General features: G+C 39.2%; 1 protein-coding gene across 6 annotated transcripts in view; it reads left to right on the top strand.

Annotated features, from left to right (window-relative positions):
* The window catches only part of LOC128688286 (no extended memory), a 160,668-nt gene that overhangs the window by 107,607 nt on the left and 27,478 nt on the right, over window positions 1-25,583 (top strand). For all 6 annotated transcript variants that reach the window (XR_011392182.1, XM_053776029.2, XM_070086573.1 and 3 more), the window contains exon 5: window positions 2,102-2,271. Coding sequence is in view for 5 of the 6 variants with exons in the window: in XM_053776029.2 (XP_053632004.1) it covers window positions 2,102-2,271 (170 nt within the window). In the remaining variant the exon portion in view is untranslated. The remainder of the gene's footprint in view (window positions 1-2,101; window positions 2,272-25,583) is intronic.

The raw sequence follows: 25,583 nt of genomic DNA, 5'->3' as shown, positions 1-25,583 counted from the left end.
TCATTGCTAAGTATGAAAGTGGAGTATGTGTCTCCGAGCTGGCCAGGTTGTATAGTAAACCCCAATCAACCATCGCTACTATTGTGTCCAAGAAAACGGCAATCAAGGAAGCTGTTCTTGCCAAAGGTTCAACTGTGTTTTCGAAACAGAGATCGCAAGTGATAGAAGATGTTGAGAGACTGTTATTGGTGTGGATAAACGAAAAACAGATAGCAGGAGATAGCATCTCTCAAGCGATCAAAAGTGAAAAGGTTAGGAAGTTGCATCAGGATTTAATTAGAAAAATGCCTGCAACTAGTGATGATGCGAGTGAATTTAAGGCCAGCAAAGGTTGGTTTGAGAGATTTAAGAAGCGTAGTGGCATACATAGTGTGATAAGGCATGGTGAGGCTGCCAGTTCGGACCACAAAGCAGCTGAAAAATGTGCAGGAATTCAAGGAGTACATAGACAGTGAAGGACTGAAACCTGAACAAGTGTTTAATTGTGACGAAACAGGCCTGTTTTGGAAGAAAATGCCAAGCAAGACCTACATTACTCAGGAGGAAAAGGCACTCCCAGGACATAAGCCTATGAAAGACAGGCTTACTCTTCTCATGTGTGCCAATGCTTGTGGTGATTGCAAAGTGAAGCCTTTATTAGTGTATCACTCTGAAACTCCCAGAGCGTTCAGGCAAAAGAATATCCTCAAGGCTAATTTGTGTGCTGTGGAGGGCAAACAGTAAGGCATGGGTCACTAGGGACTTTTTCTATGACTGGTTACACCAAGCATTTGCCTTCAATGTGAAAAATTACCTAACTGAAAAGAAATTAGACCTTAAGTGCCTCCTGGTGTTAGACAATGCCCCTGGTCATCCTACAGACTTGGCAGAGCGACTTTGTGGGGACATGAGCTTCATTAAGGTGAAGTTTTTGCCTCCTAATACCACTCCTCTCCTGCAGCCCATGGACCAGGAGGTTATTGCAAACTTCAAAAAACTGTACACAAAAGCTCTGTTTGAAAGGTTCTTTGTAGTGACTTCAGAAACTCAATTGACTCTAAGAGAGTTTTGGAGAGAGCACTTTAATATCCTCAATTGTGTAAACTTTATAGGTAAGGCTTGGGAGGGAGTGACTAAGAGGACCTTGAACTCTGCTTGGAAGAAACTGTGGCCACAATGTGTAGACCAAAGGGATTTTGAAGGGTTTGAGGCTAACCCTGGGAATCCTATGCCAGTTGAGGAATCCATTGTGGCATTGGGAAAGTCCTTGGGGTTGGAGGTTAGTGGGGATGATGTGGAAGAGTTGGTGGAGGAGGACAATGAAGAACTAACCACTGATGAGCTGCTAGATCATCTTCATCAGCATGAGGCCACACCTGAGGAAACTGCTTCGGAGGAGGGGAGAGAGAAATTGAAAAAGTTGCCTACTTCAAAGATTAAGGAAATCTGTGCAAAGTGGCTTAAAGTGCAAACCTTCATGGATGAAAATCACCCTCAGACAGCTATTGCAAGTCGTGCTGGTGACTATTACACTGACAATGTTGTGAACCACTTCAGGAAAGTCATAAAGGAACAAGAGGTACAGGCCTCTATGGACAGATATGTTGTGCGACAGAAGTCCAGTGACTCTGAAGCTGGTCCTAGTGGCATTAAAAGAAGGGAAGTAACCCCGGAAAAGGACTTGACACCTTAAGTCTTAATGGAAAGGGATTCCCCTTCTAAACACTAAGACTCTCCTCCTCCTGCCATCCCATCAATCATCACCAGATCTTCAATAAAGGTAAGTGTCATGTAACTGTACATGTCTTCTTCAGTTTGTGTATATTAAAATTAATATTTCACATGGTAAAAATTTTTTTTTTTCATACTTTTGGGTGTCAGGAATGGATTAATTTGATTTCCATTATTTCTTATGGGGAAAATTCATTCGCATAACGATAATTTCACATAACATTGAGCTCTCAGGAATGGATTAATATCGTTATGTGGGGGTCCACTGTATTATTATTAACATCTATTTTTAGTTTCATTTCTTAGGTAGGCATCCTCTGCTGAGAAATTTTTTTACTCAGTATAAAACATGTTAAAAGAAATATATATATTAAATGTGAAATGATTGCAGCTGGTGGTAGGGTTCTTCAGCTTCTGGTTATTGCTGTGCTGTGAGCAGGGAACTGTCAGATTCCGTTCTGGTCTGGTTCCTGTCCATGCTACGTTTGGCATCATTACATTTATGCTTGCAATTGCCACAGCTGTTACAGGATACACTGAAAAAGCCTTCTTCTCTCTAAGGTCAGTTGTGATTAAGCATTATGTTGAAAGTTATCCATGGGTATATTTGTTCAAGGTTTACCCCTTGAAATGTATGTATGAGTAATAAATTTGATGTAGTGCATTACCCAGTAGTTATATAATGTTATGCCTTTAAGATTATTCATTGTGGTAAATACTGTCTACAAATGTACCTTGGATTTATGTGCATAACAGATGTTCTAATTTTTTTTGGTATACATAAATATCCTGTAAGTATTGTTTCTTCATCCACTTAGTCATTGACAAATGTCTTATTACATGTTAAGGCCCTAAACTAATGGGATTGTAGTAGTAAAACTGGCCCATGCTAAACAGGTCTTAGTAATACCCACTCATTCTCACTCTTATATTTACTTAACTCTAGGATTTAGTACAACTTCATGCAGGTGTGTAAAGGTAATTTTGACCTTGATATACATTTAGTATACTGAGCAAATAGCAGGTTTTACTGAGCAAATCTTAATCGCCTGGACAATAGGAGTAATTTTTATTATTTAGTTTACATACTTGGAAAAGAATTCTTCCTCAGTAAGCCATGCGTCTCGTAAGAGGCAACTAAAATGCTGCGAGCAAGGGGCTAGTAATCCCCTCTCCTGTACAAATTCCTAAATTTAACCCTTAAACTGTCCAAACAGATCGACGTTCAAATTCGTAGTGCTACAAAAGCAGATCAACTTTTTTTTTACATATTTTCAAACATAACAAAAAAAAAAAGTAGATAAAAGTTTTTTACACGTTTTCAAATGTAAAACAAATAAGAAGATCTACATTTTTTACATACTTTCAGATGTTGAAAAAATGTATATATACGTTTGGACCGTTTAAGGGTTAAAAAGAAAATTTCATTTTCATTTTAGGTCACCCTGCCTCGGTGGGTTACGGCCAGTTTGTTGAAATTTTTTTTTTAATCATCATAAGTAGTACTTTGTATATGGAAAACAAGTTGTGATTTAATTTTTGCTTGAACATATGATGGGTTTCAAGAGATTTTCTACTCTCACAGCCTGACCTAGGCCAGGTTTTTTTTGTTGATTGCCTATTCAACCAGGCTGTTCCTGTTGGCAGTCCACTGGCTCTCAGATATACTACAGCCTGGTTGATCTGGTACTTGGGAGGTAGTAATCCAGTTTCCTCTTGAAAACTTCTGCACTTGTTCTGGTAATACAGTGGTACCTTGGTATATGTCTGCTTTGGAATAAGTCCAACTTGGTATATGTCCTGTTTGGATGTGAAAATTTTTGCTTGGTATATGACCTTTGTTTGGAATACGACTCGCGTGCTAGAACTTGTATGGGTCAAAATGAGCCATGACAGCAGGTCATCAATAATTTCAAGAAACTCTACGCTAAAGCACTATTCCAGAGGTGCTTTGAAGTGACCTCTGACACAGAGTTAACCCTGAGAGAGTTTTGGAAAGATCACTTTACTATCGCCCATTGCATAACTCTCATTGACAAAGCCTGGCGAGAAGTTTCATACAGAACAATGAACTCTGCTTGGAGGAATTTGTGGCCAGAAGCAGCGAATGAAAGGGACTTCGAGGGCTTTGAAGCTGTGTCTATAGTGGAGGATATTGTCTCTGGCCAGGTCCATGGGTCTGGATGTGAGTGATGGTGTTGTGGAGGGGTTAGTGGAGGGGCACAGGGAAGAGCTGACCACTGAGGAGCTGCAGGAACTTCAGAAGGAGGAGCACAAGACTAAGATGGATGCACTCTCTTCAGGCTCAGAAGAGGAGATAGAGGAAGCCCCTGCTTCATTAATCGAGGAAATCTTTGCCAAATGGATGGACATCAAAAACTTTGTAGAGAAGTACCACCCCCAACAAAGCCCAAACAAGCCGTAATAGCATTATCTGGAATGACCAGACAATGTCACATTTCTGAAACATCCTGAGGAGAAAGCAGAAGCAAAGTTCTTTGGACTGATTTTTAGTAAAAGTCAAACCTGGTGAGCTTCAACCAGGTTCAAATAGGGAAAAGGGACAGAAAAGAGAAAGGGACTCTCCTTTCCAACAATAACATTTCCTCCTCCTCCCTTCTCAGCACTATCCTAGTAGGCACTTGACTTTTCAGCAAAGTAAAGTGAGGTTAAATTTGCATATATTTCATCTAATTCTTTTGTATTATGTATGTACTGTATTTTAATATTAAGCAGCATTTAAATTATTTTATACAACCCCCTCAATGTATAATATGCCAGTAACAATAGGATATTTATTTCATGGGAATGGATTAATTGTTTCTCCTATATTTCTTGTGGGAAAATTCATTTGGTATACATCCTGTTTGGTATAAGTCCAACGTCCTGGAATGTATTAAGGACGTTTACCTAGGTATCAGTGTAGTATTTGTCTTCTGGGAGCAGGTTGAATATCTTGGACCACAAATGTTAATACAGCTTTCACTTACTGTGTGCACTGACGTTAAGAGGTCATTATACAAAGTCATAGTGACTACACTTCCACTGGCTGAACTTGGGGTAAAGGAAAAGAAAAAAGGAAGAAATTAGAGAGAAAATGGGTAATTACCTTCTGCTTTTATTAGTCAAGGTACACAACAAGAAATAAGCTTACAGTAGAAAAGAGCGGGAAAGCCCAAAAAGAGTCATAAGATATAACATGGGTGTAATATGCAGATGAATGAACTACCTCTGGTAGTTACTGGCTCTCAGGGTAGCACAGGCTATTGGGCCGTGCGGACGTGCTGCGCAGTAGCTCCTGATTGAGTTGGCATTTGCGCAGTGTTGACGTGTACTTGGCTCTGTGAAGACCTGTTTGCGCGCTCTCTAGAATTGAAGCAAGATGCCCTCCATCGAGCAACTTTACCAACAGCTTAAGGAAGAATTGAGGTTGGCGAATTTGGAAATTCGGCGATTGACCGAGGAGAACAAGAAGATTCGTAGTAGTCCTCCTGTTTTGAGTCCTCAGGTCAAGAAGGGAAACTGGTCAGTGGCTGGACAGCAGGGAAAGAAGTTGACGATCAAGAAGACGAATGGAAAGGTAGAAACGATGAAGAAGAAAGAGACTGCCGTGGAAACTGTTGTGGAAACATCCAATACATTCTCAGTGCTACCCGACGAATGTGAGTTGACTACTGGGAACGACACGACGAAAGACATTAAGGAAGGTAAGAATATTGTTGTTGTTGGGGATAGCCAAGTTAGGTATATGGATAGGGCGTTCTGCTTGAAGGACAGGAGTAGGAGACAGAGAGTTTGCTTTCCTGGGGCTGGGATGGAGGATATTGTTAGCCGTCTGGATGACATCATGAGAGGTAATGGGAGCAATCCTATTATCTGTCTCAGTGCTGGAGGCAACGATGTTGGCAGACGTAGGAGTGAGGACCTGATTAGCAGGTATAGGTCAGCAATAGAAATAATTAGAAGTAAGGGTGGGAACCCTCTCATATGTGGTATTTTGCCAAGGAGGGGAGTTGGAAGTGAATGGTTGTCCAGGGCAATTGGTGTCAATTGCTGGCTGGACAAATACTGTAAGGAAAATGCGGTAACATTCATTGACAACTGGGACCTCTTCTATGGCAGAAATGACATGTATGCTAGGGATGGGGTTCACTTATCTAGGTGTGGGGTGGGAGCACTGGCAACTGCAGTGGAGGGAGCAGTTAGGACTTTAAACTAGGAATAGTTAGTGGTATGGGTTTTGGCAGGAAAACAGTGAAGTCCCAGTGTAGTAATATTACGAGTTCTAGGGGAACTAGTAATAATAAGAACGAGATAGATATTGAAAAGCCAGGGACCTTGGGTGATAAAGACGGTAATAGGTTTAGTAGAAAAATAGAAATGAGCAGGAAGGGTAAAGAGAAAGGAGAGTCTTTCAATGTTTATTATGCTAATTGCCGTAGTGCTAGGAATAAGATGGACGAGTTGAGATTAGTTGCTAGTGTAGGTAACATTGATGTATTTGCCTTAACTGAGACGTGGTTTAATTCAAAAAGTCGGGACATGCCTGCGGAATGTCATATTCAGGGTTTTAAATTGTTCCAAGAAGATAGAAGTATTGGGAGGGGGGGTGGGGTGGCATTGTACGTCCGAGATCGCTTGAACTGTTGCATAAAAACGGGTATTAAGTCTGAAGTAACACATACAGAGTCTGTTTGGATAGAATTTTCAGAGGGGCATGAAAAACTGATTTTAGGAGTGATATACCGTCCCCCTAACTTAGATAGGGACCAAGGGAAACTACTATGGGAGGAAATTGTTAAGGCCACAAGGCACGATAATGTAGTAATTCTAGGAGACTTTAACTTTAGTCATGTTGATTGGAATTTCTTGACTGGGAATTTAGAATCGTACGACTTCTTAGAAGTATTTCAGGATTGTTTTTTGAAGCAGTTTGTGACAGAACCTACAAGGGGAAATAACCTGCTTGACTTAGTTATGGCAAACAATGAATCCCTTGTTAATAATTTAGAAATTTCAGAGGAACTGTGTGCTAGCGACCACAAATCAATTACATTTAGCATTGAATGGAAGTACGATAGTAGCGATAACTCAGTAACAGTCCCAGATTTTCGCTTAGCAGATTACGATGGGCTTAAAGAACACTTATCATCTGTTGACTGGGGTAACGAAGAGAGCTATCAATATGACAGTTTTCTGAACACTATACATGCTGCTCAAAGAGCGTTTATCCCATATAAAGAAATTAGATCAAATAGAAATGACCCAAAATGGATGAATAATAGGCTCAAATATCTACTAGGGCATAAGAAAGGAATTTATAGGCGTATCAAAAGAGGTGAGGGTCATCTTATGAATCAGTATATTGACATTAAGAGGGACATTAAAAAGGGGATAAGAAAAGCTAAAAGGGACTATGAAATTAAAGTTGCTAGGGATTCTAAAACTAACCCAAAAAGTTTTTTCCAGGTCTATAGAACAAAAGTTAGAGATAAGATAGGTCCCCTTAAAAATAACTATGGGCACCTTACTGACAATGAGAATGAAATGTGCTTGATTTTAAATAATTATTTTCTCTCAGTTTTTACACAGGAAGACACTAACAATATTCCAGTAATTAATTTTTACAGTGGGCTAGAAGAAGATAAATTATGTAACATCACAGTCACTAGTGAGATGGTTGTGAGGCAGATAGACAGACTGAAGCAAAATAAGTCGCCGGGTCCTGATGAGGTTTTTTCAAGGGTTCTTAAGGAATGCAAAATGGAACTCTGTGAACCATTAACTAATATTTTTAATTTATCTCTTCAAACAGGTGTAGTGTCTGATATGTGGAAGATGGCTAATGTAACTCCTATTTTTAAAACAGGGGACAAGTCGTTACCGTCAAATTACCGCCCAATAAGCCTGACCTCAATTGTAGGCAAATTACTAGAGTCAATTATAGCTGAGATTATAAGAAGCCATCTCGATAAGCATAGCTTGATTAATGATACTCAGCATGGATTCACAAGAGGCCGGTCTTGTCTAACTAATTTATTAACTTTCTTCAGTAAAGCTTTTGAGGCTGTTGACCACAATAAAGAATTTGATATTATTTACTTAGATTTTAGTAAGGCTTTTGATAGAGTTCCGCACCATAGACTGTTAAAGAAAGTGGCAGCCCATGGCATTGGGGGAAAAGTGCTCTCGTGGATCGAGTCATGGCTCACTGACAGGAAGCAGAGAGTGTCCATAAATGGGGTTAAATCCGAGTGGGGATCTGTAACAAGTGGCGTTCCACAGGGATCAGTCTTGGGCCCGTTGTTGTTTATAATATATATCAATGATCTTGATGAGGGAATTACTAGTGATATGAGCAAATTCGCCGATGACACAAAGATAGGTAGGATAATTGATTCAAACGTAGATGTTAGGGAACTTCAGGAGGACTTAAACAAACTCTATTCTTGGTCAGAAAAGTGGCAGATGCAGTTCAATGTAGATAAGTGCAAGGTTCTGAAGCTTGGGAGTGCCCATAACCCTAGTACTTATAAATTAAATGATGTAGAACTTAGCCATACAGATTGCGAAAAGGACTTGGGGGTTATGGTGAGCAGCAACCTTAAACCAAGACAGCAATGCCTAAGCGTACGTAATAAGGCAAATAGATTACTGGGATTTATATCAAGAAGTGTAAGCAACAGAAGTCCAGAGGTCATACTGCAGCTTTATACATCATTAGTAAGGCCTCACCTTGATTATGCAGCTCAGTTCTGGTCTCCGTATTACAAAATGGACATAAATTCGTTAGAAAACATTCAGCGTAGGATGACTAAATTAATACATAGCATCAGAAATCTTCCTTATGAAGAAAGATTGAAGACTCTTAAGTTACATTCACTTGTTAGACGAAGAATGAGGGGAGACCTGATCGAAGTGTATAAGTGGAAGATAGGTATTAATAAAGGGGATATTAATAAGGTCTTGAGGATGTCTCTCCAAGAGAGAACCCGCAGTAATGGATTTAAATTAGATAAGTTTAGATTTAGAAAGGACATAGGAAAGTATTGGTTTGGAAATAGGGTAGTTGATGAGTGGAACAGTCTACCTAGTTGGGTTATTGAGGCTAGGACTTTGGGTAGTTTCAAATCTAGGTTGGATAAGTACATGAGTGGGAAGGGTTGGATTTGAGTGGGACTTTCACATCAGAGCTTATTTCTTGGGTAGCATTGAAAATTGGGTTGGGTAAATGTTTTGTTAGTGGGATGAATTGTAAAGGACCTGCCTAGTATGGGCCAGCAGGCCTCCTGCAGTGTTCCTCCTTTCTTATGTTCTTATGTTCTTAAGAACAGTAGACATCCTATCAGATTTCTGACTCTCTAGGGCAGGGGTTCTTAACTTTATGATTACAGATTCCCACTGGATTGCCCAATATGTCCCCATATCCCCTTCGCCAGACTGTCGAAACCATCATCATCATAAGTCCTATTAGGTACCCATATGATTTCAAAAGATGTCAGTAGTTTGCCTTTACATTATATATGAATAGCTAGGAATATAGGTACAGTAGTAGGTTGGTAAACAGCAACCACCCAGGGAGATACTACCGTCCTGCCAAGTGAGTGTAAAATGAGAGCCTGTAATTGTTTTACATGATGGTAGGATTGCTGGTGTCTTTTGTCTATCTCATAAATATGCAAGATTACAGGTACGTCTTGCTACTTCTACTTACACTTAGGTCACACTACGCATACATGTACACGTTTATTTATACATACTCGTCTGAGTTTTCTTTGATTTTATCTTAATTCTTGTTCTTATTACTTTTCCATTTATATCCATGGGGAAGTGGAGTAAGAATCTTTCCTCCGTAAGCCACGTGTGTTGTAAAAGTCAACTAAAATGCTGGGAACAGTGGGCTAGTAACCCCTTTTCCTGTACAGATTACTAAAAATAAGAAGAAAATTGTCAAAGTGGGATGTCTGAATGTGCATGGATGTTGTGCGAATGATAAGAGAGAGATGACTGTGGATGTTATTAATGAGAAAAAGCTGGATGTCCTGGCTTTAAGTGAAACAAAGCTGAAGGGGGGTGGGAGAGTTTCAGTGAAGAGAAGTAAATGGGATTAGGTCAGGGGTTTCAAATAGAGTTAGAGCTAAAGAAGGAGTAGCAATAATGTTGAATAAACTATGGCAGGAAAAAAGGGAGTATAAATGTATTAATTCAAGGATTATGTAGAGTAAAATAAAGTTTGGATGTGAAAAGTGGGTTATAGTAAACATGCACCTGGAGAAGAGAGAATTGTAGAGAGAGAGAGATTTTGGGAAATGTTGAGTGAGTGTGTGGGGAGTTTTGAATCAAGTGTGAGAGTACATGTGGTTGGGGATTTCAATGCTAAAGTGGGTAAAAATGTTGTGGAGGGAGTAGTAGGTAAATTTGGGGTGCCAGAGGCAAATAAAAAATGGGGAGCCTTTAATTGAGCTATGTGTAGAAAGAGGTTTGGTAATAAGTAATACGTATTTTATGAAAAAGAGGATAAATAAATATACGTACAAGGTATGATATAGCACGTAATGAAAGTAGTTTGTTAGATTATATATTGGTGGATAAAAGGTTGATGGATAGGCTTCAGGATATACATGTACATGTTTATAGAGGGGGCAACTGATATATCAGATCATTATTTAGTTGTAGCTACAGTGAGAGTAAGAGTTAGATGGGACAAAAGGAAAATGGGAACAAGAAGTAAGAGAGAGGTGAAAGTGTATAAACTAAGGGAGGAAGAAGTTCAGGTGAGATATAAGCAGCTATTGGCAGAAAGGTGGGCTAGTGCAAGTATGAGAAGTGGGGGGGTTGAAGAGGGTTGGAATAGTTTTAAAAATGCAGTATTAGAATGTGGGGCAGAAGTTTGTGGTTATAGGAGGGTGGGTGCAGGAGGAAAGAGGAGTGATTGGCGGAATGATGAAGTAAAGGGTGTGATAAAAGAGAAAAAGGTAGTTTGAGAGGATTTTACAAAACAGAAGTGCTATAAGAAGAGCAGAGTATATGGAGAGTAAAAGAAAGGTGAAGAGAGTGGTGAGAGAGTGTAAAAGGGGAGCAGATGAAAGAGTGGGAGAGGCACTGTCAAGAAATTTTGATGAAAATAAGAAAAAATTTTGGAGTTAAGAAAGCCTAGGGAATGAATGGATTTATCAGTTAAAAACAAAGTAGGGGAGTTAGTAGATGGGGAGATGGAGGTATTGGGTAGATGGCGGGAATATTTTGAGGAACTTTTAAATGTTGACAAAGAAAGGGAGGCAGTAATTTCATGCACTGGCCAGGGAGGTATTCCATCTTGTAGGAGTGAAGAAGAGCAGGATGTGAATGTGGGGGAGGTGCGTGAGGCATTACATAGAATGAAAGGGGGTAAAGCAGCTGGAACTGACGGGATCATGACAGAAATGTTAAAAGCAGGGGAGGGGGGTATTGTGCATGAGTGGTTGGTATTTTTGTTTAATAAATGTATAAAAGAGGGGAAGGTACCTAGGGATTGGCAGAGAGCATGTATAGTTCCTTTATATAAAGGGAAGGGGGACAAAAGAGATTGTAAAAATTATAGAGGAATAAGTTTATTGAGTATATACCAGGAAAAGTGTATGGTAGGGTTATTGAAAGAATTAGAGGTGAAATAGAATGTAGGATTGCGGATGAGCAAGGAGGTTTCAGAGTGGGTAGGGGATGTGTCGATCAAGTGTTTACATTGAAGCATATATGTGAACAGTATTTAGATAAAGGTAGGGAAGTTTTCATTGCATCTATGGATTTAGAAAAGGCATATGATAGAGTGGATAGGGGAGCAATGTGGCAGATGTTTCAAGTATATGGAATAGGTGGTAAGTTACTAAATGCTGTAAAGAATTTTTATGAGGATAGTGAGGCTCAGTTAGGGTTTGTAGAAGAGAGGGAGACTACTTCCCAGTAAAAGTAGGTCTTAGACAGAGATGTGTAATGTCACCATGGTTGTTTAATATATTTATAGATAGGTTTGTAAAAGAAGTAAATGCTTGGGTTTTGGGGAGAGGGGTGGGATTAAATTATGGGGAATCAAATACAAAATGGGAGTTGACACAGTTACTTCTTGCTGATGATACTGTTCTTATGGGAGATTCTAAAGAAAAGTTGCAAAGGTTAGTGGATGAGTTTGGGAGAGTGTGTAAAGGTAGAAAGTTGAAAGTGAACATAGAAAAGAGTAAGCTGATGAGGGTATCAAATGATTTAGATAAAGAAAAATTGGATATCAAATTGGAGAGGAGGAGTATGGAAGAAGTGAATGTTTTCAGATATTTGGGAGTTGACATGTCAGTGGATGGATTTATGAAGGATGAGGTTAACCATAGAATTGATGAAGGAAAAAAGGTGAGTGGTGCATTGAGGTATATGTGGAGACAAAAAACATTCCCTTCTTTGCCTCCATGGATAATGTATGAAAGTATAGTGGTACCAGCACTCTTATATGGGTGTGAAGCATGGGTTGTAAATGCTGCAGTGAGGAGACAGAGGTGATGGAGATGTCCTGTCTGAGGGCAATGTGTGGTGTAAATATTATGCAGACAATTCAGAGTGTGGAAATTAGGGGAAGGTGTGGAGTTAATAAAAGTATTAGTCAGAGGGCTGACTAATACTTTTATTAACGCAAAACCTGGACACCTCGCTTGTTTATCTATGATTTCATGCTTTAATTCCATGGAAATCATCCTCTTTTTCTTCTCAGCATTGTCCTATACATTTACTTTCTTAGGACTTATGCTTAGAAAAATGAAATTTGGCCAAATGACTGTCAGAAATGTAAGCAAAACATGAGAGAACTGCTCCCACAGCAAGGTAAACAGTGCACTGAGTTGGCGGCATTCGTTATTATAATACATAAATTATAATACATAAATTAAGAGAAGGTGTGGAGTTAATAAAAGTATTAGTCAGAGGGCTGAAGAGGGGTTGTTGAGGTGGTTTGGTCATTTAGAGAGAATATATCAAAGTAGAATGACATAGACAGCGTATAAATCTGTTGGGGAAGGAAGGCGGGGTAGGGGTCATCCTCGAAAAGGTTGAAGGGAGGGGGTAAAGGAGGTTTTGTGGACGAGGGGCTTGGACTTCCAGCAAGCGTGCGTGAGCATGTTAGATAGGAGTGAATGGAGACGAATGGTATTTGGGACCTGACGATCTGTTGGAGTGTGAGCAGGGTAATATTTAGTGAAGGGATTCAGGGAAACCAGTTATTTTTATATAGCCAGACTTGAGTCCTGGAAATGGGAAGTACAATGCCTGCACTCTAAAGGAGGGGTTCGGGATATTAGCAGTTTGGAGGGATATGTTGTGTATCTTTATAGGTATATGCTTCTAAACTGTTGTGTTCTGAGCACCTCTGCAAAAGCAGTGATTATGTGTGAGTGAGGTAAAAGTGTTGAATGATGATGAAAGTATTTTCTTTTTGGGGATTTTCTTCCTTTTTTGGGTCACCCTGCCTCGGTGGGAGACGGCCGACTTGTTAAAAAAAAAAATTATTATTAATTATTATTACTTATTATTATTATTATTATTATTATTATTATTATTATTATTATTATTATTATTATTATGTGTATTATTTTATTAATTTAGGTAACTAGAGCACAAATCCAGTTCCCTAGATGAAGAGCCCCTCACAAGCGTCAAGGTTTCTTGACACTGGTGAGGGCTCTTGATATAAGGAATTGGATCTGTGCTCCAGTTACCCAAATTAATAATGATATAATAATAATAATAATATTGTTATTATTATTATTATCATTATTATTATTACTATAACAATAGAGCTTCAGTTCCCTAAATTAATAATATAATAATAATAATACGTACGTAATAATCAGAATGCTAGTTGGTACAGCTGATGCCAAAACATCCAGTAAGCAGTACACATGTTTACATCGCTGTAGGAGCAGTTCTCTTGTGCTTGCTTGCATTTTTTTTAGTCATTTGGCCAAATTTCTTTTTTCTAATCATGGGTCCTAGGAAAATAAGTGCAAAGGACAGTGTTGAGAAGAAAAAGATGATGATTTCCACGGACTTAGCCAGGCAATACCATCTTAGTACATCTACGATATGTAGGTACTAAAGCTGTATCAGTTAAGTTCAGCGATCAAACAAAACAATGTTGTTGTTGGAGGTTTACAGGGCCACTGACATCATATGCCGCAGCCTCAACTTCCCCCACTCTAAACCTCCCCCCACCCTCAACATCCCCTACCCTCAACCTCCCCCACCATCTCTGCTGCTAGTGTGTAAGTACACATACACTTTACATAAACAGTTTAACATTTCTTTACACTCTGTAGTGTATTATGATTTATTGTGTTTTTATATATGATATTTCTGCAGTTAGCCTCACAAATACTCCATTTTTTCTTACACTAAGAGCATGGGAAGATACTATAGTCAAAGACAGGAAATGGCAGACACTTCTGCCACTGCCTCTGCCACCATATTATGGCCTATTTTATTCATTCTAGAGTATATATCTTGTTTGTGTTAATTATATTGTTTATTATGTCATATTAGATGAATTGTGATAGATAAATAAGCCGTACAGTTGATATTAGTGTCATATTCGAGTATTTTGTCTTGTCTCCGGAGTACAGGAATGGATTAATGGCTTTTCAGTTAAATTAAATGAGGAAAATTGATTTGATATACAAGTAAATTGAGTTACGAGCTAGGTCACAGAATGGATTAAACTCATAAGTCAAGGTTCCACTGTATTTTAAGGTAAGTAATGTATGTACTACTGCATATGCATTTTTTAGACCTAACTCTATTGCTCACTTAATATATGATAATGTAAACATGTTATAAGACTTTTATATGAATTTGAAAGCGAAAAGTCTATGATTCACTTAACGGTGATTTTCGCTGTACAGCGGTTACCCGGAACCTAACCTGCTGTATAAGCAGGGCTTGCCTGTACCTATTTACTGGTAGTTGAACAGGGACTGCAGGTGTCTTAACCTTTTACCTGTCATGGTGTTGATCTATGCATCTCCGCTAGTGCTCCGTATATTTTGAAAAAAAAAAAAAAAAAAAAAAAATTTTTTAAGAGGTCAGTTTCTGTATAATAAGAAAAAAAATTAGGATCAGTATCTATCGAGATATAAGGCAGCAAAGTTGGCAGTAGATGCTAATGTGACGACAACATGGAGTCCTGCTGCTAGCAGAAATTATGCCGACAACTTTTTTCTTGTTATTTTTCAGTTTATGTAGTTTTCATGTTCTGATAATTACAGATTATAGTAGTGATTTTATAGCCAATCTTTGCTCTGATACAAGTATTAGGTACAGAAATAGTAATCAAACAGTCACAAACACACTGCCAGGTGAACATATTCACCTGCCCTGGTCACATAGCCCCTTGCTTCTGGCATTTTTAGTCTAGAAATCTTCTTTCGACAAACCAACCATATACCACCAAGGCAGGGTGACCTAAAAAGAAAAATGAAAGTTTCTCTTTTTAACTTTAGTAATGTATGCAGAAGGGGTTACTAGCCCCTTGCTCTTGGCATGTTAGTCGCCTCTTAAGACATGCATGGCTTACGGAGGAAGAATTCTGTTCCACTTCCTCATGGAGATAAGAGGAAGTGAACAAGAACTAGCAATAAAATGGAAGAAAACCCAGAGGGGTGTACATATATATGTATATGCTTGTACATGTAAGTGCAGTGTGACCTAAGTGTAAGTAGAAGTAGCAAGATGTACCTGAAACCTTGCATGGTTATGAGACTGAAAAAAAGACACCAGCAATCCTACCATCATGTAAAACAATTACAGGTTTCCATTTCACACCCACCTGGCAGGACAGTAGTACTTCCCTGGGCAGTTGCTGTCTACCAACATACTACCTAGGTTGTCTAGAAATATATATAAATTATTTATAGGCCCCAGCAATGTTTTTAGACTTCCTGGAGTATATGAAACTCCTTGAAACAGTGTCAAAGTGTCACTCAGCATTGCTGATGGTGCAGTCACAAACATTGCTGATAGTACACTGCCCTTGGTGAACCTTGTCATATGTTTTCTATGTTCTAACTGTTCCACACACATTAACATGACTGTGCCTGTCTATCTCTGTCTCTGTCTCTGTCACTCTGTCTCAGAAAGAGACACTCGTGAAGCTCATCATCAGCTAGACAAACAGGTATTACATGTTGCAGAATCATCACTTCTGTACAATTGGAATACATCTGTGGCTGAAATGTGTATTACTTGCCATAGTCATTCTTGTGCTTCTTATCTACAAGCACAGTATAGCACTTTCACTCTTTTTGTATTATCGTAAGTAATTTACACTATGTATGATAACTGTACTTATGTGTACCTATGTCTAAATAAACTTACTTAATCCCTGATTCTGTTCAAGCAATTATGTTTGCTTGGTGTATGTTGCTTACAGGACAGGCATCTCTTGAACAGAATTGAGGACTAAGTTCATTTAGTTACAGGTACACATAAGTAGTTATCGTAGTGTAAATTGTACTTGAATGGTATACAATACCGACAAGATGAAAATTAGACATATGTGCAACATCTGGGTATCTTTATTGTAGATGTTTCGCCATCCAGTGGCTTTATCAGTACAAATTCAAGGACATGAATGGAAGACAGAAGAACTATATACAAAAGATGAGGTAATCAGTCCCTCAGCCTTATAGCTGGTGTGAAGAGCACTGTAGTCATGAATCTTCACGACTTGCCTGTGCTCCAGAATCTTCATGACTACGGTGCTCTTCACACCAATTTCAAGGCTGAGGGACTGATTACCTCATCTTCTGTATAGTCCTTCTGTCTTCCATTTATGTCCCTGAATTTATACTGATAAAATCACTGGATGGCAAAATGCAGTGGTGGCTCATAGCTAAAATTAGTGGAGGTGCTGCTTCAGAAAATTTTTAGCCATTGAATTAAATTAATTAAAGCTATGAATGTACTTCTTGTTGTTGCTTATTCCTGGCTGAGATATATGAATATCAGGTGTTGAACGGCCTCTTTTCTTAACTGTAACTTTCTCGTGAAGGGACAACTGTGAAAACTTAAGCTGCTGAAGTTCACTTACAGTCACAGAACTTATTTTTTGGGGATGCAAGGAGGCCATGATTGAATTATTTAAATTTTCTGTAAAATAAAAGAACCGAAAAAAACTATGAATTAAATAAAATAGCTGGAAGCATGATAATCATCTAATTCTACACTATCACATTCAAGAATATGGTACATGGTTTTTAAGCACAACACACGTCACTGAATCAAAAAGAAACACTACCTTACACTTGCACAACAGGGTCGGCACTGCGTAAGTGACAGTGTTCTCTCTACCTAACCTGCAGTGTCTTATCTCGGACATGTGCGCATGCGCATAAGAGCTGAACACAGTTGCTAGAACTGTGAAGCGCACAGTTCCATACAAGGATTTTTGTAATTTTTTCATGTACTAGGGGATGGCTGCTGACATTAAGCTTAAAGATTATATAATGTACAAGTATAAAGAAAGAATTAAAGAAAAAAGGCTCATTATATTGCCGTTAGACAGGACATCTCCACTGCCTCCAACCGCCTCCTCGCTGCAGCATTTACAACCCAAGCTTCACACCCATATAAGAGTGTTAGTACCACTATACTTTCATACTTTCATGCTTTGGCATGCTGCTCTTACCTGTATTTTTTTGTACCTCTGTATGTATGCTCAAATTACTAAATAAATACATTCCCTCCTTTGCCTCCATTAATAAAGTTTTTTGTCTCCACATATACCTCAACGCACCACTCACCTTTTTTCCCCTCGTCAGTTCTATGGTTAACCTCATCCTTCATAAACCCATCTGCTGACACATCAGCTCCCAAATATCTGAAAACATTCACTTCTTCCATTCTCCTTTTCTCTAATGTGATATCCAATTTTTCTTTATCTAAATAATTTGATACCCTCATTACCTTACTCTTATCTATGTTCACTTTCAACTTTCTTACCTTTACACACCACCCCAAACTTGTCCACTGACCTTTGCAACTTTTCTTTAGAATCTCCCATAAGCACAGTGTCATCAGCAAAAAGTAACTGTGTCAACTCCCATTTTGTATTTGATTTCCCATAATTTAATCCCACCCTTCTCCTGAACACCCTAGCATTTACTTCTTTTACAACGCCATCTATAAATATATTAAACAACCATGGTGACATTACACATCCCTATCTAAGACCTCCTTTTACCGGGAAGTATTCTCCCTCTCTTCTGCACACCCTAACCTGAGCCTCACTGTCCTCATAAAAGCTCTTTACAGCATTTAGTAACTTACTACCTATTCCATATACGTACAGTACTTAAAACATCTGCCACATTGCTCCCCTATCCACTCTATCATATGCCTTTTCTAAATCCATAAATTCAGTGAAAACTTTCCTGCCTTTATCTAAATACTGTTCACATGTATGCTTCAATGTAAACACTTGATCTACACATCCCCTACCCACTCTAAAGCCTCCTTGCTCATCCACAATCCTACTCTCTGTCTTACCTCTAATTCTTTCAATAATAACCCTACCGTACACTTTTCCTGGTACAGTGGACCCCCGCATACCGTTGGCATCACATAACGTTAAATCCGCATAGCGATACATTTTATCACTAAAATTTTGCCTCGCATAGCGCTAAAAAACTCGCTCAATGCTATTCGTCCGAGACGCGTCTATGTGAGGCCTGAGCCAGCCTCACATGTTCCGCCGGTGGCATTGTTTACAAGCCAGCTTCCGCGGTAACATCCAAGCATACAATCGGAACATTTCGTATTATTACAGCGTTTTTGGTGATTTTATCTGCAAAATAAGTGACCATGGGCCCCAAGAAAGCTTCTAGTGCCAACCCTGTGGTAAAAAGGGTGAGAAATATTATCGAAATACTGTGGTACCATGGTCAACTGCTGATGCTGCTGCTGCTGTAGCACTGTCAGCTGCTGCTGCTGCTGCTGCTGTAGCACCATCAGCTGCTGCTGCTGCTGCTGCTGCTGCTGCTGCTGCTGCTGTAGCACCATCAGCTGCTGCTGTAGCACCATCAGCTGCTGCTGCTGCTGTACCACCGTCAGCTGCTGCTGCTGCTGCTGTAGTACCATCTGCTGCTGCTGTAGCATCGTCTGCTGCTGCTGTAGCACTGTCAGCTGCTGCTGTAGCACTGTCAGCTGCTGCTGCTGTAGCACCATTGTTGGTGTGGCTTATTGAGAATACCAAGAAACAATTAACCCCAGAGGGTTAGCCACCCAGGATAACCCAAAAAAGTCAGTGTCATCGAAGACTGTCTAACTTATTTCCATTGGGGTCCTTAATCTTGTCTCCCAGGATGCAACCCACACCAGTCGACTAACACCCAAGTGAACAGGGAAAAATGCCTGGAACTAGTGCTCATTTTGGTGAATTTAAAGCCAGCAAAGGTTGGTTTGAGAGATTTAAGAATCGTAGTGGCATACACAGTGTGATAAGGCCTGTTCTGGAAGAAAATGCCGAACAGGATCTACAGTACTCCGGAGGAAAAGGCACTCCCAGGACACAGTGTCTCATCAGTCATTGCAGCATCTTCAATAAAGGTAAGTGTCATTTATTCTTCATTTAGTAGAGTAGTACATGCACAGTATATATTGTGCATGTACTACTCTACTATTGTGCATGTATCCTTCTCTTTGTGTGTAGGAAAATGTATATTTCATGTGGTAAAAATTTCTTTTTCATACTTTCGGGTGTCTTGCACGGATTAATTTGATTTCCATTTTTTCTTATGGGGAAAATTCATTCGCATAACGATAATTTCGCATAACAATGAGCTCTCAGGAACGGATTAATATCGTTATGCGGGGGTCCACTGTATACTCAGTAAACTTATTCCCTATAATTTTTACAATCTCTTTTGTCCCCCTTCCCTTTATATAAAGGAACTATATATACTATGTGCCAATTCTTAGGTACCTTCCACTCTTCCATACATTTATTAAACAAAAAATACAACCACTCCAACACTATATCCCCCCCCCCCCCCCCCCCTGCTTTTAACATTTCTGTTATGATCCCGTCAGTTCCTGCTACTTTACCCCTTTCATTCTACGTAATGTTCCTCACTCGCCTCCCCCACACTCACATCCTGCTGCTCTTCACTCCTAAAAGATGTTATACTTCCTTGGCCAGTGCATGAAATGACCGCCTCCCTTTCTTTGTTGACATTTAAAAGTTCATCAAAATATTCCCGCCATCTACCCAATACCTCCAGCTCCACCTCTACTAACTCCCCTACTCTATTTTTAACTGACAAATCCATTACGTAACACACAAACATGACAAATACACCCCACAGAAGAGTAAATTAACATAAATATGAGATGTGGTAACCAGGCGACTTGTAGTCCAACATCAGAGAAAATGTGTCACTATAATATTTCTGTGGATAACTAGAAAATTATTCCTTTCGTATGCCTTCACTCAAAGTGTCATTTCTCCTGAATATGGTATTACAGGAGAATGGGAGTGTTTCTCTTTATTTATTCTACTTTATCAATATGGAGACAACTTGTACACAATGTAAAGTGACGAAAACCAGACGCTTTCACCTGGTTTGTTTACATTACTTGTGGGTGGGGCAGGGAGCGCTGCCTTGGCTATCTACCACCTGACTTCCTACAAATAAAACTTACCTCTCACCCTACATTAAGACTACAAATATTTTAAGGTAATTAATGAATGTACTGTATCTGTATTTTAACACTCGGGGCACTTTAATTAATTTTTTTTTTTTTTTCAACAAGTCGGCTGTCTCCCACCGAGGCAGGGTGACCCAAAAAAGAAAGAAAATACCCAAAAAGAAAATACTTTCATCCTCATTCAACACTTTCACCACACTCACACATTATCACCGCTTTTGCAGAGGTGCTCAGAATACAACAGTTTAGAAGCATATACGTATAAAGATACACAACATATCCCTCCAAACTGCCAATATCCCAAACCCCTCCTTTAAAGTGCAGGCATTGTACTTCCCATTTCCAGGACTCAAGTCCGACTATATGAAAATAACTGGTTTCCCTGAATCCCTTCACTAAATATTACCCTGCTCACACTCCAACAGATCGTCAGGTCCCAAGTATCATTCGTCTCCATTCACTCCTATCTAACACGCTCATGCACGCTTGCTGGAAGTCCAAGCCCCTCGCCCACAAAACCTCCTTTACCCCCTCTTTCCAACCCTTTCGAGGACGACCCCTACCCCTCCTTCCTTCCCCTATAGATTTATATGCTTTCCATGTCATTCTACTTTGATCCATTCTCTCTAAATGACCAAACCACCTCAACAACCCCTCTTCTGCCCTCTGACTAATGCTTTTATTAACTCCACACCTTCTCCTAATTTCCACACTCCGAATTTTCTGCATAATATTTACACCACACATTGCCCTTAGACAGGACATCTCCACTGCCTCCAACCATCTCCTCGCTGCTGCATTTACCACCCAAGCTTCACATCCATATAAGAGTGTTGGTACTGCTATACTTTCATACATTCCCTTCTTTGCCTCCACAGATAACGTTTTTTGACTCCACATATACCTCAACGCACCACTCACCTTTTTTCCCTCATCAATTCTATGATTAACCTCATCCTTCATAAATCCATCCGCCGACACGTCAACTCCCAAGTATCTGAAAACATTCACTTCTTCCATATTCCTCCTCCCCAATTTGATATCCAATTTTTCTTTATCTAAATCATTTGATACTCTCATCACCTTACTCTTTTCTATGTTCACTTTCAACTTTCTACCTATACACACATTCTCAAACTCATCCACTAACCTTTGCAATTTTTCTTTAGAATCTCCCATAAGCACAGTATCATCAGCAAAAAGTAACTGTGTCAATTCCCATTTTGAATTTGATTCCCCATAATTTAATCCCACCCATCTCCCGAACACCCTAGCATTTACTTCTTTTACAACCCCATCTATAAATATATTAAACAACCATGGTGACATTACACATCCCTGTCTAAGACCTACTTTTACCGGGAAGTATTCTCCCTCTCTTCTACACACCCTAACCTGAGCCTCACTATCCTCATAAAAACTCTACAGCATTTAGTAACTTACCACCTATTCCATATACTTGCAACATCTGCCACATTGCTCCTCTATCCACTCTATCATATGCCTTTTCTAAATCCATAAATGCAATAAAAACTTCCCTACCTTTATCTAAATACTGTTCACATATATGCTTCAATGTAAACACTTGATCTACACATCCCCTACCCACTCTGAAGCCTCCCTGCTCATCCGCAATCCTACATTCTGTCTTGCCTCTAATTCTTTCAATTATAACCCTACCGTATACTTTTCCTGGTATACTCAGTAAACTTATTCCTCTATAATTTTTACAATCTTTTGTCCCCTTTCTCTTTATATAAAGGGACTATACATGCTTTCTGCCAATCCCTAGGTACCTTCCCCTCTTTCATACATTTATTAAACAAAAGTACCAACCACTCCAACACTATATCCCCCCCCTGCTTTTAACATTTCTGTCATGATCCCATCAGTTCCAGCTGCTTTACCCCCTTTCATTCTACGTAATGCCTCACGTACCTCCACCACACTTACATTCTGCTCTTCTTCACTCCTAAAAGATGGTATACCTCCCTGGCCAGTGCATGAAATTACCGCCTCCCTTTCTTCCTCAACATTTAAAAGTTCCTCAAAATATTCTCGCCATCTACCTAATACCTCCCTCTCCCCATCTACTAACTCCCCTACTCTGTTTTTAACTGACAAATCCATACTTTCCCTAGGCTTTCTTAACTTGTTTAACTCACTCCAAAATTTTTTCTTATTTTCATTAAAATTTCTTGACAGTGCCTCTCCCACTCTTTCATCTGCTCTCCTTTTGCACTCTCTCACCACTCTCTTCACCTTTCTTTTACTCTCCATATACTCTGCTCTTCTTATAACACTTCTGCTTTGTAAAAACCTCTCATAAGCTACCTTTTTCTCTTTTATCACACCCTTTACTTCATCATTCCACCAATCACTCCTCTTTCCTCCTGCCCCCACCCTCCTATAACCACAAACTTCTGCCCCACATTCTAATACTGCATTTTTAAAACTATTCCAACCCTCTTCAACCCCCCCCACTACTCATCTTTGCACTAGCCCACCTTTCTGCCAATAGTCGCTTATGTCTCGCCCGAACTTCCTCCTCCCTTAGTTTATACACTTTCACCTCCCTCTTACTTGTTGCTGCCACCTAACTCTTTTCCCATCTACCTCTTACTCTAACTGTAGCTACAACTAAATAATGATCTGATATATCAGTTGCCCCTCTATAAACATGTACATCCTGGAGCCTACCCATCAACCTTTTATCCACCAATACATAATCTAACAAACTACTTTCATTACATGTTACATCATACCTTGTTTATTTATTTATCCTCTTTTTCATAAAATATGTATTACTTATTACCAAATTTCTTTCTACACATAGCTCAATTAAAGGCTCCCCATTTACATTTTTCCCCTGGCACCCCAAATTTACCTACTACTCCCTCCATAACATTTTTACCCACTTTAGCATTGAAATCCCCAACCACCATTACTCTCACACTTGATTCAAAACTCCCCACTCATTCACTCAACATTTCCCAGAATCTCTCTCTCTCCTCTACACTTCTTATCTTATCTTATCTTATCTTCTCTCTTCTCCAGGTGCATACACGCTTACTATAACCCACTTTTCACATCCAATCTTTATTTTACTCCACATAATCCTTGAATTTATACATTTGTAGTCCCTCTTTTCCTGCCATAGCTTATCCTTCAACATTATTGCTACTCCTTCTTTAGCTCTAACTCTATTTGAAACCCCTGACCTAATCCCATTTATTCCTCTCCATTGAAACTCTCCCACCCCCTTCAGCTTTGTTTCACTTAAAGCCAGGACATCCAGTTTCTTCTCATTCATAACATCCACAATCATCTCTTTCTTATCATTTGCACAACATCCACGCACATTCAGACTTCCCACTTTGACAGTTTTCTTCTTCTTATTCTTATTCTTCTTATTCTTATTATTACGTGTGGTTGGGGTGGGCTGGCTGGCTACCATACCTCCCAAACCTGAATACTACAAATAAAACTCACCTCTCACTCTACATTAGGACTACAAATATTTTAAGGTAAGTGATGAGTGTACTGTGTGTGTATTTTGCTTTTTATTGATGTTAATACCTAGTTCTATTGCTAACTTAATATATGTTAATGTAAACTTATCTGGCATTTATATGCATTTATAAGTGGAAAAAAATGGTGTTCTGCTTTCCAACGATGTCTGCTTTCCGGCAGTAGCCTGGAACCTAACCTGCTGTATAAGTGGGGCCCTACTGTATATGAAAATGCTTCATATAAAAACCTTGGTAATACACCCATATAAGAACTCCACTTTATTAGGGCATACAGTACTAAGCAGCTGTATCCTTAATCACTGAGCATTACAGAACAAAAAGCATGCAAGATCACCTGAGAGGCAAATACGTACTGGATTCAGATAGAGCATTGCACCAAATCACACCACACACATTAAAAAAAGTAAGCTACATAAAACTAGGCTTATAGTCAGATTTCAATAGTAATTCCATAGGAAGTGATACCATAGCACCAGCTGAAACTCAATGGCTTCTCATCTGATCATATCACTGCCAAATGCTCTGGGTACTTCCCTGATTTCATGTTGACTCTCAAGTTCCTTCTGAGTGATCATCCTCTTGATAGTGGTACAGTACTATATTCTCATGCCAGAATATCATAGCCAATTTCTCCTGTACTTGTACTCCATATGGGTATCTGATCTTCTGGCATGAACACAGCAGGTCTTGATCACATAGCTGCCAGTCTTGATCACATAGCTGGCAGTCTTGATTACATAGCTGGCAGTCTTGATCACATAGCTGACGGACTTGATCACATAGCTGTCAGTCTTGATCACATAGCTGGCATTGCCTCATGTTACCCTGCTGTGTTAAAGCTGACGGACTTGATCACATAGCTGTCAGTCTTGATCACATAGCTGGCATTGCCTCATGTTACCCTGCTGTGTTAAACCTACAAAAGTTCTTTAGTTTAGCTGTAAAATTCATGCTATAATTAACCCCTTCAGGGTCCAAGGCCCAAATCTGAAGTGGTGCCCCAGTGTCCAAGAATTTAAAAAAAAAAATATTTGTTATTTTTCTTATGAAATGGTAGAGAATCTTTTTGTGAAGGTAATAAAACAAAAAGTACGAAATTTGATGGAAAATTGACGAAATTATGCTCTCGCGAATTTTGATGTGTCAGCGATATTTACGAATCGGCGGTTTTGCCAACTTTAACTCCCATTTTAGGCCAATTACATTATTCCAGTCAACCAAATTCTTAGCTATTTCACTAGTATTACTTCTATTCTATCGATTGAGCACAAGAAATCGCCAAGTCAACTGTTTCAACTACAAAATAAAGTGATCAGAAATTGTTAATTTGGCCAATTTAACACATAGTTCAAAATATTCCAATTTCAAAATAGGGTCCAGAATAAACAATGTAGGTATTCCTGGAACTAAACTAACATTTCCTCTGTTCATTATTTACGTTTTGAGGCTTTACAAATAAATTCCATTTTGATTTTTTATTCACATAATGAATTTTTATTCACACCAAAAAACAGATTTACTGTTATGCAATACTGTAATAATTGTATAAATATCATCACCATATTTGTGAATGTATATTAGACCCACCAGCTGGCGTGTATTAGACGTGGGAGGTAGTTTGTT

This window comes from Cherax quadricarinatus, chromosome 19, assembly GCF_038502225.1.
Source record: "Cherax quadricarinatus isolate ZL_2023a chromosome 19, ASM3850222v1, whole genome shotgun sequence".
NCBI classification, from domain to species: Eukaryota; Metazoa; Arthropoda; class Malacostraca; order Decapoda; family Parastacidae; genus Cherax; species Cherax quadricarinatus.
The sequence above is the reverse complement of the archived record's forward strand: the minus strand, read 5'-3'. Positions and strand labels throughout refer to the sequence as shown.